Genomic DNA, 12,506 nt, shown 5'->3' with positions numbered 1-12,506 from the left:
TGGGGTTATCTTTTACTTTATTTTGACAATAATTACATGATGTACATAGTGTTTCATTGAAACAAGAGTGTAACACTGGTGGGCGATGCCCTCTGTGCTCCTGAGGTCAAGAGATGGCTCACATACTCTCTAACCAAGACACGTGCATTAAGCATGTGAGAACAGGTTATCAGGGTCACAAATAGAAGTGTGTTACACAAAGACCACTGCCACTATGCTTTGGTAGGTACCACTTTAAACATGGTCTTTCAGAATTACAGCAAGTGGAAGAGGGAAAACTTCCAGAAATGAAATTTAACAGCTCCATTAATCATAGGGGGGTAAATTGATAAAGACCAAATTCACCAGCTATTTTTATAGTTTTTAGTGAAATGCCAATAGAAGGTTAAACAAAACATAGCATATATACAGTAGTTCAACTCATAGATATATATATATATACATATATGTACAATATAAATATAGTAAAATAGATAAAATTACATTGATTTTATGTTCTTCCATAAATAATCGCAGGACAATAACAGTTTGGATGATGTGTGAGGTTAACATTGGAAGCAGTGAGCCGCTCGCCTCGTGTTTGTGACGAGGTGACAAGCCGACATTACACTATCCTTATCAATTTTCTTTTTTTTTTGTACCTACGGTTATGTTTAATAAGGAGAAGCTGCCAACCGTTAGAAAAACACTGACATTTTGACAGATACACTGAGCAGCTCACACGACATTCCTCCGCCTTCCCTCAGTTCTGCATGGAAGCCATTATGTAACGTTGATGTGACGTTTGGTTATGTGCGGTCTCAAAACCTCCATAATACAAACTATTTTTGCAAGTTAAACAGGTACATTACAACCACGCATGTGGTCAAATTCAATAATTTCTTTCGTAAAGAAAAAAGTGTAACGTCCCCCTCCCCTTAGCATCCGGGGGATTTGACAGGGAGCATGCCCCATCTACAAGCAGTAGTGTCATCGCTGTGCTAGATTTGAACAAGGTCTTCAATACATTAAAATGCGTAATACATTTCTTTTAAAAGAGATTTCTCCTAAGAGATATTTCGCAACTTCCAGTGTGGGGTTTTGAGAAGGCAGGTTTCATTGATTCATACTAAGCATTTTACAAGTTAAGCCAACACCACTAGCTAGGTCACACAGCCTTGGTACAAATACTGATAAGCGGTCTAGTAGTCCGTGAACATACAATTTCCTCACAAGTGTGCTGAACATTAAGTGCTTTTTAAATATATAAACACATATTACAAATACCTTTTTTGCCAATGTTTTAAAAAAAAATAAGAAGTTGAACACTAAATTATTCACCTCGAGTAGAGTCTGCTGTCACGTTCTTCACCTCTAATGAGTTCTGGGATTCCAGGATGTCCGCGGTTGCGTGCGGCCCTGGTTGAGAAAAGTTGTCGCTGTGCCCAAAAAGCTGAGCTCACACGCAGTACCTGAATATGAGCTGCATTGGAACTCTACAACTACACAATCCCTGTTTGAGGCACCATCAAAAGTTTCAACTGTACCAGAATTACAAAAAAAGAGAAAAAGTCAAAAACAGGAAACAAAACAAAGAAAGCACAACGAAAGGAAAAAAGAAAATCACCACCTGTGTGGCTTAACTGCATACTGTACAAAGTTCAGTACATTCTCATTGGAATGGTATAGTCTCTTGCTTAGAGTTCAAAGCCAAACATTGTTGTATGTGAGGTCATTTTCTTCTTCTTGGGTAGCAGTCTTAGCGGTCAGATGTTTAGCGGCTGAGCTGCGGATGGTGTGGTGCCCCCCCTGGTGGATGAGGTATCCTAGTGTCCGTCGGCGGCTTGTGAGGCGTTGCTGATCCAGTCAAGGGTGATGAGGGTCAAGCTGCCGATCATGACGAAGAAACCACTGCACAGGAAGATGGATGCCTGGAGTGAGAGGGAGGACAAGACGGTCGGGCTTAGCACAACAAACACAACAAGGCTTTCTTCTCCACTTTATGATTGATGCTCCTTGCTAGGAGTCACAGACCACAACACCCAAAAACACATCAATTGCATGGACTAAAAATGAGCGGGATGGTTTCTTACCCCGATTTTTTGCACAGACTTCATGGGCTCCTTCTTGACCAGTTTGATATAGAAGGCCGAGGGCAGGATGAAGATCAACATGGCTGCCGCAGATGCACCTGAGGAGGAAGATGACAGGCTCAGTGGGGATGTTCACCTCTTTTCTTTCTCTATTATAATTTCTAGATTCTGTGAACTGCACCTGACCAACTGAACACATTCACTCACCGATGAAGCCAAAGATGTCTTTGATGGAGGGGACGAAGATGACCAGACAGTTTGTGCTGGCCAGCAGAACCATGGTGATGATGGTGTGGCGGATCCAGCTGAACTCCTTGGAGGCACACAGCAGCTGGTTGACCGACGTGCGGATCTACGACAGACAGAGAAGGGGGACCGAGGTCAACATGGTGGCAATACCGAACTTGACAATGCTCACAAGTTTTGGATGGATGGATAGAAGGACAGCTGGATGGACAGAGAGACAAGCTGCCAGCCAGACAGATAGATGTGGGGCTTACGGGAAACAGCACCACAGGGACAGTCAGGGTGACAGCTGTCAGCACGGCCAGACGAACGATGAGTAGGATCACGTCAGACTTGTAGACCTTGGAGTAGGTGTGCAGAAGTTCGGACTCCACATGCACTGTAAAGCCAATCCAATATGGTCATTTAATTTATGCTTGGTTCCTTCTCACTTATAAAGCCACATATTCAATTCACTTCCACACCTTTCAAATATTCAGATATCCAGACACAGGGCCCATGTGTGACCAACTGGGTATCGAACCCTGGTCAGCAATGCTCTATAATAACTCCTACGGTCAACATTCACTCATTTTGCTGTATTATTGGTGTTCGTTCAGAAATGTCTTTGTAACCTGCCAGTTACATGTCCAGCCAAATCAAACGGAGATTGGGAGATCAATTGTAATACAGCTAAGATTATTCAAGGTTGTGCGTAACTTTCACACCCTCGTTCATTCATTTTCATCATGTCATGTCGTCCTGGCTAACTAGGGCCATTGCGTAGCCATACATTTAGGGAAGTCTGGAACATGGCCGGACACCTGCTGCGATGTCCTTGCCATAACAAATATACAGGATCATTGGTGTATTGGACAGCTGATTCTGTGTCTTGTTTTCTCACGGGGGACAGTACTTGCATAACAACTGGTTGTATGAGCCCGAAAAGGACTGTTTCCTTCTCAAACTAGTTTTGTATCCGACTGTTAAAAAATGGACGAATACGTTTCTAAGGGGGGCGGGGTGGCTCACCGTTGAAGGTCAGATATCCGAAGAGAGCAGCCAGCAGGTACATGATGAACATGGCCAGGAAAGACACGTTGGCCACGCCCTGCATCTTTCTACGGGAACGACTGGGAAAGAAGAGGAGGTTTAGACAACACAGAACCCCTGTTCTTTTCTCTGTCTTCCTTCACAAGTACTACAGCTATAAACTGTGTGTGTGTGTGTGTGTGATTGTACACTTCTATGTGGCAGCTTTACCCAGCGATAGACTCACTCTTTAAGCTCCTCGTACATGGGCAGGACGGCGGGGTGGCAGACAAAGGCGAACGTCAGGATAGGAACAGCATACACAGTCTGAAGGAGAGCGTTAGACAAGAACGTTAGGCATTTGACACAAGCACACAGACACAAACAAAACTAATACAGGTACGAAAACACTTGGACATCCATTAAGTAGTTCTCTTCCTATTTATCGATTTTTACCATTCAAGATATCTGTCCATTTCTCACCTGAGAGTTGAAGACAAAGTATTTGGGTGTGCAGACGTCCTCATTGTAGACGACGGTGGTGGTGTTGAGGAATCCCACCGTGTTGTTCAGGACCTTGCTAACCGTCTCGTTCAGTATCACATCCATGTTAGGAATGAAAGGGCACGGGATCTGGAACTTCTTATAGATCACCTGGAAAAGAAACCAAGCCCATTTAGACTCCCATACAAAAGGTACAGAGTACTGGCTACATACATTGCTAATTGGCAATATAATAACTACTACAGTTGAAAACTCATTACTTTTAGAAAGCAACGTACAATAGAGGGGATAGGTCATTTGAAATGCTTGCTTATGGTCCGGCTAGTGTGAGCAGGTCAGAATTGTAAACCAATTTGTCACAGTTATTCAGGTGTTCTATCTTAATTTGACCAGTTTCTCACTGCAGGAAAATAGTCCTGCAGCGACAGGAATTTTGAATTTTTGTATGGATTATAATTCATGGAAATGTGGTTGATACATTTTAGTTAGGATAAATCAAGATTGACAGTATTAAAATGGAAATTACAAACTTTAGAAGCCGTAAAAACACTACATTTGCATTTCCTACTGTGGAGGAAGATTATCTTCGACAACAGAGTGATAAAATGAAGATATCATATCTGTAAGTGAGCCATTCACTACAATAACCTGAACTGTAAAGACCACAACAGCGGAGTAGTTTAGGATGTTGACTCACCACAATCAGGAAGAACACCATGCAAAGCAGGGAGAAACCACTTGTGTAACCAAGGTAACCTGAAGTAAGGTAACAGAGAGAGAAAAAAACTATTGAGTACTTCATATACTGTGGAAATGTAAGATAGTAAATATACTAACTGTGTAATATCCCTGTTATAACATATATTAAAACCATATTACAATGAATAAGAATGTAATCTTCTAAGGCAATATATTAACTTTATCAGTCAAAAAGGAATCTAATGTAAACAAACTGTTCTGGCCTCTATTACACACATACGTTGCCACAGTGCGTCACCATCCCCTGCCCTTTCCCAACATTTTACACAAGTGCTGCATTTCTCAACACACGTACACGCACACGCACACGCACACACACACACACACACACACACACACACACACACACACACACACACACACACACACACAAAGTAAAGTGCCACACTCTGTATTGTGTCTTACCAAGGTTCCTGAGAAGTGAGAGTGGCAGGATGATGACAACTGACACCAAGATCACAAGATAGTCCCCGTTCGTATACCACTCTCTGGAACGCACAGGAGAGACAAGAAGATGTCATACACTGTACACACATATCACCACACAGTTTCATATAATAACACACACTTACACCCACACACACTTACACACATTCATATCCCAGCATTTATCTAGCTTTTGTGAAAAAATATGACCTATATCAAAACTATGTAGCGTTCCGTTTCTCGTTTGACTGTTGTTGTAAAATACAAACAAGGCAGAATGTCTGCAATACACACAGAAATAGCAGCCTGCACTTAGGGTGGTCTAGCTACATGCTGGCAACACTACATGAATGTTTGATGGGCCAGTTGGTTGGTCTGAATGAGCTCATCCAGCGGTCTGTCTCGGTGCGGCACTGGCTCTTCTAAAAGGACCCTTTGAACGGCCGCCGCCAACACACCGTCCCACCTCCCTCCTCTCTCTCTGCCGAGAGGGACAAAGAGGCCTCTTCACATCTTCCCAGCACAGCACTCAAAAACAACCCACCGCCATTTTGAATGACACCAAAGTCACTACTTCACCTCGAGGGTCGACCTCTCAAAATCAACCATGGGCCATTTGTCAAACCAAAGTAACAGCAGACTAAAGGACACACACACACACCAACGGACACACAGAATCTAGAGACAAAGCTGCTTACCCGTTGTTAGCTCCCACAAAGGCTTGGATAACGATCGGCAGCTCGTACTTCACAATGTAGAGGTAGCTGGACATGGCTGCAAAGGTAAAAGCAAAGTCACGGTTAGTCAAAGTCATATTGTGAATCAGCGACTTCGCATCAAAACATGCCTGTATTTTGTTCCAAAACAGACATCTCTGAGACATAAATGGTTCTAGTAGCACTAACTAAGGATGAATACGCCTGTTGGTTCGCAGAAGGGATGTTTGTTCCATTGGAAAGTCTAGTACCCTTATTTTATTTCTTTTTGTAAACATTTACAGAACCATTTGGTTTATGGGAAAGGGGCTGCTCTTCCTTTTCTATGTGTGACATCACTGACATTTAGACTTTGGACTTTTTTCCACATAGTCTCATTGATCCACTAGGAGTTGACTGTCTCCCCGACTTTGATCTGTCTTTCTGAATGACCATTGAAGTGCCCTTAGTTCTCACCTCCGATGTTCTGCATGGTGATGGAGATGGATGCAGCCAGTTTCCCGGGCATGCCGAAGGCCTTGTAACCCAGCTGTTCATAGACCAGCGACCCTCCTTCATTGGCTGTCTTTAGGAGCAAGTGCACAGAGTACAGGGAGAAGATGGACACAGCCACCAGGAGAATTCTGTGGAGAGAAGAGGAACATTGTATCACGAGTAAGGTACGGAACCAGGCCAAAGGACTGCTATTGCCTGCAAGACTGGTAAGGACTATTATCGACTGGAATTAACCACACGGACACCCGGTTGACTACTGATAAGTGCACATTGGATATAAGTGCAAGCTTTGTTTCCTTTCGGTGCATTTCACCAGTCCCAATTCAAACACATTATTTTGACTTGATCTCCCGATGGTTCCATCTGAACGTGGAGACAAACCACGCCAAAGGTCAACGCAAGGCTAAAATTTACATGGAAAATGTGTTTTGACCATCGCAAGGACACATCTCATGTTGACCATGATGAGGCTGGGGAAGTAACATACAAGCGACCTTCTCTACTGTACTGTAGCACCCAAACACAGGGATCAATAGCTTCTGTCTGTGAGCTGATCTGCAAAGACCTTGTCATGGGGACAGTTTTGATGTAACACAGCTATGCACAATCCAGATAGAGGGAGGTGATTGGACAATGGGCTCCAGGTTAGGATATTATATCTAGCAGCCAAGCCGTGCAGAGCTAACACTGTCTCACTGTATTAATAGTAGCAATTGTGCACTGAGAAAAATGATCTCTAAGCGATATAAGCTATGGTCACGTTATGAAGGCCTTGTGCAAATCATTTCACTCACACACACAACTTCAGAACCACAACGATTACTCGACTCAGCTACTTGTCACCATTTACACTTCTGCCCATAATAGTTTAGTCTACATTTTATCACGTCATATGCACTTCACTGACTCACCAAATATACCTTGGATGACCCTAAGGTAATTGTTTTCACTCTGTAAATACTGAATCTACCCAGCGGTGAAGTGTTTGCAAGTCCCATGGTGTGGAAACCTTTTGCAAACAAAGATTTTTTTTAAATGGAGGCCTTTGTGAAAATACACAAAAGATTTTATACCCTGAAGATGGTATGTTGGCGGAAATGCATAAGCCAAATCAATAAAGTGTTTTGCATTGAGTGCTTAGGTTTTTTTCAGTATGGTATATATATTTTACAGAATTTCTCCTATTTCACAACGCTACACAAAAATTCAAAGGTATTATATTCATAATTCATATTCATAAGCTGTTGGAGCAAGTGGCCCTTCAGACTGGTTACCCACTGGGCACAGAAGTCATTTCTACGTCTAGTTTTGATTTCAATTTGGTTGATTTGTCAACTAACGTGAATCCAATGTGAAATCAACAAAGAATGTAATGTCATTGGATTTAGGTTAAACGTTGGTTGAAATGATTGTAATGAGTGTAATGGAGAGAAGAAGAGTCTACTGGAATGGCAGGGGGGGCTCTATTCATGATCTCATGTGAGGCCCGTTTCCCGTACCTTACACTTTATATAACTCTTGCCTCAATGCAGAAAGATTAGCGCTGTTAAGCGGCTTCCCCACGGCTTCGAGTGACTGGCCCAAATGAAAGGCCCTGATGCTAGTGCGCCACACCCCCAACCCCAGTGCTCACACTCGTACGCCCCCTGTTTGTAAACACCGGCCTGCGTGGCTACTAGCAACCGTGCCCTGCGGTAGCATAAGCTTTGATCTCTGTAGGCTGTCTCACCAGCTTACCCTAACTCCCTTCAGGGTTATCCAATGCCCTGTCTTAGACAAGGACACATCTCTAGTAGACTGTGGATAAATGCTGTGCTCAGGTTGTATGTACAGTATCTATGCCTCACATTGGTAGATATTGAGGTGTGACCTTGTTGTGCTCTACCTGGTGGTATATCACACTGCTACGTTTAGAATGTGCTGTATTGCCTCTGATATGACGGAGTGCATTCAGACTCAGAGAGTTCCACAAACTATCTTCCACACTAGCAACATACAGTGATATTCTATATTGCATTCTATTCAATGTGATGTTGACTTCCATTTTAGTTATTTAGCGGATGCTGTTATCCAAAAGCAACTCACAGGAGCAATTAGGGTTAAGTGCCTTGCTCAAGAGCACACCGAAAGATTTTTCACCCAAGGGATTTAAACAAGAACACTTTGGGTTATTGGCACAACCCGCTTAAACGCTAGGCTACCTGCCGCTCCTAATTCTTACTACCTACTTCCCAGATTCATAAAGCTGAGCCCCATTTCAATTGCGGATGTGTATTTTCATTCCAATTATTTATATATACACTAGTTGACTGACAGGGGGTGCTGTTTTGAAGCCACTGCGCCTTCATCTTGGCACCCTCCCACCACTGTAAAAAATATTTTGGAAGCTATAAAATAAAATACACGTATTAATGTGTACATTTGTTTTTGCCACATTTATTGAGTTAACAGACACCTAAATGCATAATTGAAAGTATATTAATTGAGCTAAACATAAAAAAAGCACAAAAAATATATATACAATGTTTTTCCTTAAAGTAGAATTTTTAGAAAGTACTAATGTTACTGTCCCCACTACAACAACAAAATACTTAAATACATGTAATTTTGTCCTTGATAATTTGTATTGAAATACTGTAGAATTCCATTCATTCCTATGAAGGACTACGCCTTCTGGGGACTGCCAATATGGCCGACCGAAGGCTTCAAAGCCCCTCATTGGCCAATACATAGCATCAGCAATACTGGGATATATCATTGGTGTTAACCTCTTTAAAACAGACACCACTAGCTCTTCGTCACACCTTGCAAGCTGCAGACATTGCCATTGGATGACACAGTGTGAACATTCTGATTGACCCCGCAGTACAGTTTGCAGTTTTTATATATAAAGCCCTTTTTACATCAGCAGCTGTCACTAAGTGCTTATACAGAAACCCAGCCTAAAACCCCAAACAGCAAGCAATGCAGATGTAGAAATAATCTGCAATTGATTTCATTGAAACCCAAGTCTGACACTGGCATACAGGAACACAAGAACAGTACTCACACAAAGAGTGCAATGCCAGTGTTGGCCATGGCATAGGAGAGACCAAGGATGCCACTGCCCATAATAGCATTGCCCAGGTTGAAGACTGACATCCCAAAAGAGGCGGTGCCTGGATGCTGTTGAGAATAAAGTCAAATATACTCAGTAAGAAAAAAACCTCAAATAAAAACATAGTAAACCATAAGCCTCAAATTGGTAGCCTATATGTTATCAGGACAGCACTTACATAATCCGTTTCATACTTCTTCTTGTCCAGGTGGTAGTCTGGAAGGAAGTTTTGACTCTCCGCATCCATATCGGGATATTGACTGGAAATCAAACATGCAGAAAACATTTATTTAATGGATTAATCCCATTCCAATTCAGCCTTTAAAACAAACATAATACAAGTTCTACTTAAATAAGCAAGTTGATGACATTTCTGCAGTTAGAAACACAGGCATAGGTCTACTGCAGAGCATCTTCAGACCCAGCAGGCTGCAGTGTCTCACCTGTCAATAGGAACCTTCTTGGTTGGACAGGAACTGTATTCATGACTATTGGAACTGACACTGCTATCCTCATCAGGGGAAATGCTGAAGCGACTCATCTCTGTCTTTGCAGTGGCCTGTTTCATGCTGTAAAATAAACAAACGGAAAACAGTGAAGCAATTTGTGTTCATTTGTTAAATTCTTGCCTGCGCCATTCCCACTCTTTTTTTATTGTACCGTGAGTTCTACCCGGGACGTTGAATAATCAATATTGGAAAGGGAGAGACTAGGCTACTCATTGCGCTGCAGCTACCTCATAAATCTGAAGTCATGTGACCAGACGAAGGGGGGTTGACTCATCCCAGGAGCCAGTGGAAAAATACCAGCCGCCCGGCATCCGCGTCTATCCACATCAGCGCAGCGTCACATACCCAATATGAATGACAAAAGCATTGCGCAAGCCTTTTCATCCCCAATTTCAACGTGTTAATAAATAAGAAGAATTGCCATTATAATCGGCCAATATATGTAACTAACCAATCCCATTTATTCAAACAGAATGTGAGATCGTGTTATTGGTTTAGGGTTTTAAATGATAGAGCACAGCCTAATCTTAAACATTTTAGACATGGGACTGTTAAATAATTCGATTTTGGGCTCCATTTACTAAGATTTCTTCCATGACTGACTGATGGAAACAAAGGCACGTGCTTGTCTATTATGGGCTGGCACCATTTTGCGCAGAGCTGTAGTCCTATATCTGTCTTAGATATCCTCAGCTGTAGCTTACAGTCATTCATTTGGGTTGCATAATTTCTTGGACGTTGATGTCTCTTATTTACAAATATCCCAAATAAGTGAAAAGAATCAACCATCAAATCCATTACATTCCTTCCTTGGTTACCGCCCCGACATTCCTCTGGAAAGAATGTAGCCCACTAGCCTACAGCATCAGTGCTATTTATTTATATCCTTGCGAGTCTGGCCCATTGCGCTGTGTAGCCTAGGCCTATAGCATCATAAATATTATAAAGAATATATAAATAAAAAGCTATAACCTAATACATTTTATCTTTGCGCCTAACTGATCTTGGCTAATTGACTAGGGAAATAACATGCAAGAGATTATATACATCGGCCCGCCATTTCAATACACAATATATAGGCTAATTATTTCACCCATTTTCCAATAGAATAGACTTCATTATTAACAATAGAGATTACATACATTTACTAGGTCTATAGAATTGTAAATTACAATTTATAGCTAGAGAATTACAAGATAATTAGCCTACACCAGGTAACCCAGCATATTTCCTGGTAGACAGTAAAAGATGCGCCGCAGACAGAATCTTACCTTTGAGAAGACGAATAAAATCCCTATGAAAAAGTGGCGATCCTTAGCAATTTTAATTTAAACAATTCCTTCACCGTTGAATGTCTCCAATATTCTACTAAACACTATTTATCCTTGAGGTTTTAAATTCCCAATTATCAGTAACAATAAATGTACTTCAGATACAATGAAATTGTCTCAATTAAATAGGAAAATAACTTACAATGTGGATACACTTGTATAATAATAGCTTAAAAGCTCAATTTTAAGATGTTTTATGAATCAAATTGCAAATGATGTGATGCGCAACTAGAATTTACGTCGGTCTAAACGAGGAGGGGTTTGTCTGCACCTTTATATCTATCCAGCGTTGCATCAGCTCGAGGAGGAAGGGGAGTGGCTTTTTGCCTTGGCGACTGGCATAGACTTTACACACACCAGAATGAATGACGCGGTTTGTGTACAAATACACAGTCCAGTAAAGGGGGTGGTTCAGAATGCCCTTCACAATGTGCATTCAGTTATCTTGATTTCTGCTCATTGAAAAAGTTTCAATCAAATTATGATCATGTATTTGGATCACTGTGTCCTCGTTAGTTTTTCTCTGTATGTTGCACTGAGCATACAATAAATAGCCTAGCCAATAGTCTATACTTTAAACTATAGCCCATAATAGTCTAGGCCTACATTCATTTGGCTTAAATATCCCGATAATTAGGCCATGGCTCCTTTTCTGGACAGTTTTTCATTTGGTTCCCGGACATGAAATTGACAAGACGATGAACTGATGAGAAAGCACAAGATTGGGTGTCAGTAGAATTTAAAATGTGACTAAAGCTTCAAAGAAGACCTCCCAGTATCAAGAAGATTAAGTACGCAAACGAATCATGTGACGGCGGTTCAGTGAGCGTGCCAGGAATCCGTGTCATCCCAATCCGTTTGTCATGAAGTGACTCCCTCGCATCGGCTTTAGGTTCACACTCTGCTCCTTTGCGAGTGTAAGCAAAGCGTTGGTCCTCTCACCCATGTTGTTAAAGTTATGTTTACACACTCTTTCTAAACAAAAAACACACACACACACACACACACACACACACACACACCATACATGTTAGGCTATTACACACGTATTAGGCTATCACTTTATTATTGTCCGTAGCAGGGTCAATGTTTCTCAGTATGCTACACATTTTTTGATGGATTCAGCTGGGGTGTCTGACATTGAGGGGAAATCACACAGTTTCGTAACAGAGAGGGGTTCATAAGCCCTTTTCATTCATTATGCAACCATATTAGCAGCAGTCTTTATGTCGAGCCTTCGGGTCTTTACTTTGGCTTCATGAACTTGTGACTCAAAACCAAATGAACCCATGGCACTGTTAGAAAATAAGGATCTCTGAGAACAAGTTTGCAGATGAACA

The 12,506-nt window shown here is 41.7% G+C and overlaps 1 protein-coding gene across 1 annotated transcript; it reads right to left on the bottom strand.

Annotated features, from left to right (window-relative positions):
• Nucleotides 1-11,436, bottom strand: LOC129838950 (sodium-coupled neutral amino acid symporter 2-like). Its single transcript, XM_055906231.1, has 15 exons — nt 11,107-11,436; nt 9,770-9,895; nt 9,505-9,586; nt 9,279-9,394; nt 6,191-6,357; nt 5,717-5,792; nt 4,998-5,080; nt 4,531-4,589; nt 3,813-3,983; nt 3,577-3,656; nt 3,330-3,430; nt 2,573-2,697; nt 2,280-2,424; nt 2,073-2,170; nt 1-1,910 (listed from the first exon to the last, which is right to left on the bottom strand). The coding sequence occupies exons 2-15, from the start codon at nt 9,892-9,894 to the stop codon at nt 1,806-1,808; spliced, it is 1,533 nt and encodes a 510-aa protein (XP_055762206.1). The 5' UTR covers nt 9,895; nt 11,107-11,436; the 3' UTR covers nt 1-1,805.
• Nucleotides 11,437-12,506: the final 1,070 nt, after the last annotated feature.

This window comes from Salvelinus fontinalis, chromosome 39 (assembly GCF_029448725.1).
Source record: "Salvelinus fontinalis isolate EN_2023a chromosome 39, ASM2944872v1, whole genome shotgun sequence".
Classification (NCBI taxonomy): domain Eukaryota; kingdom Metazoa; phylum Chordata; class Actinopteri; order Salmoniformes; family Salmonidae; genus Salvelinus; species Salvelinus fontinalis.
This window is presented reverse-complemented; position numbering and strand designations above follow the sequence as displayed.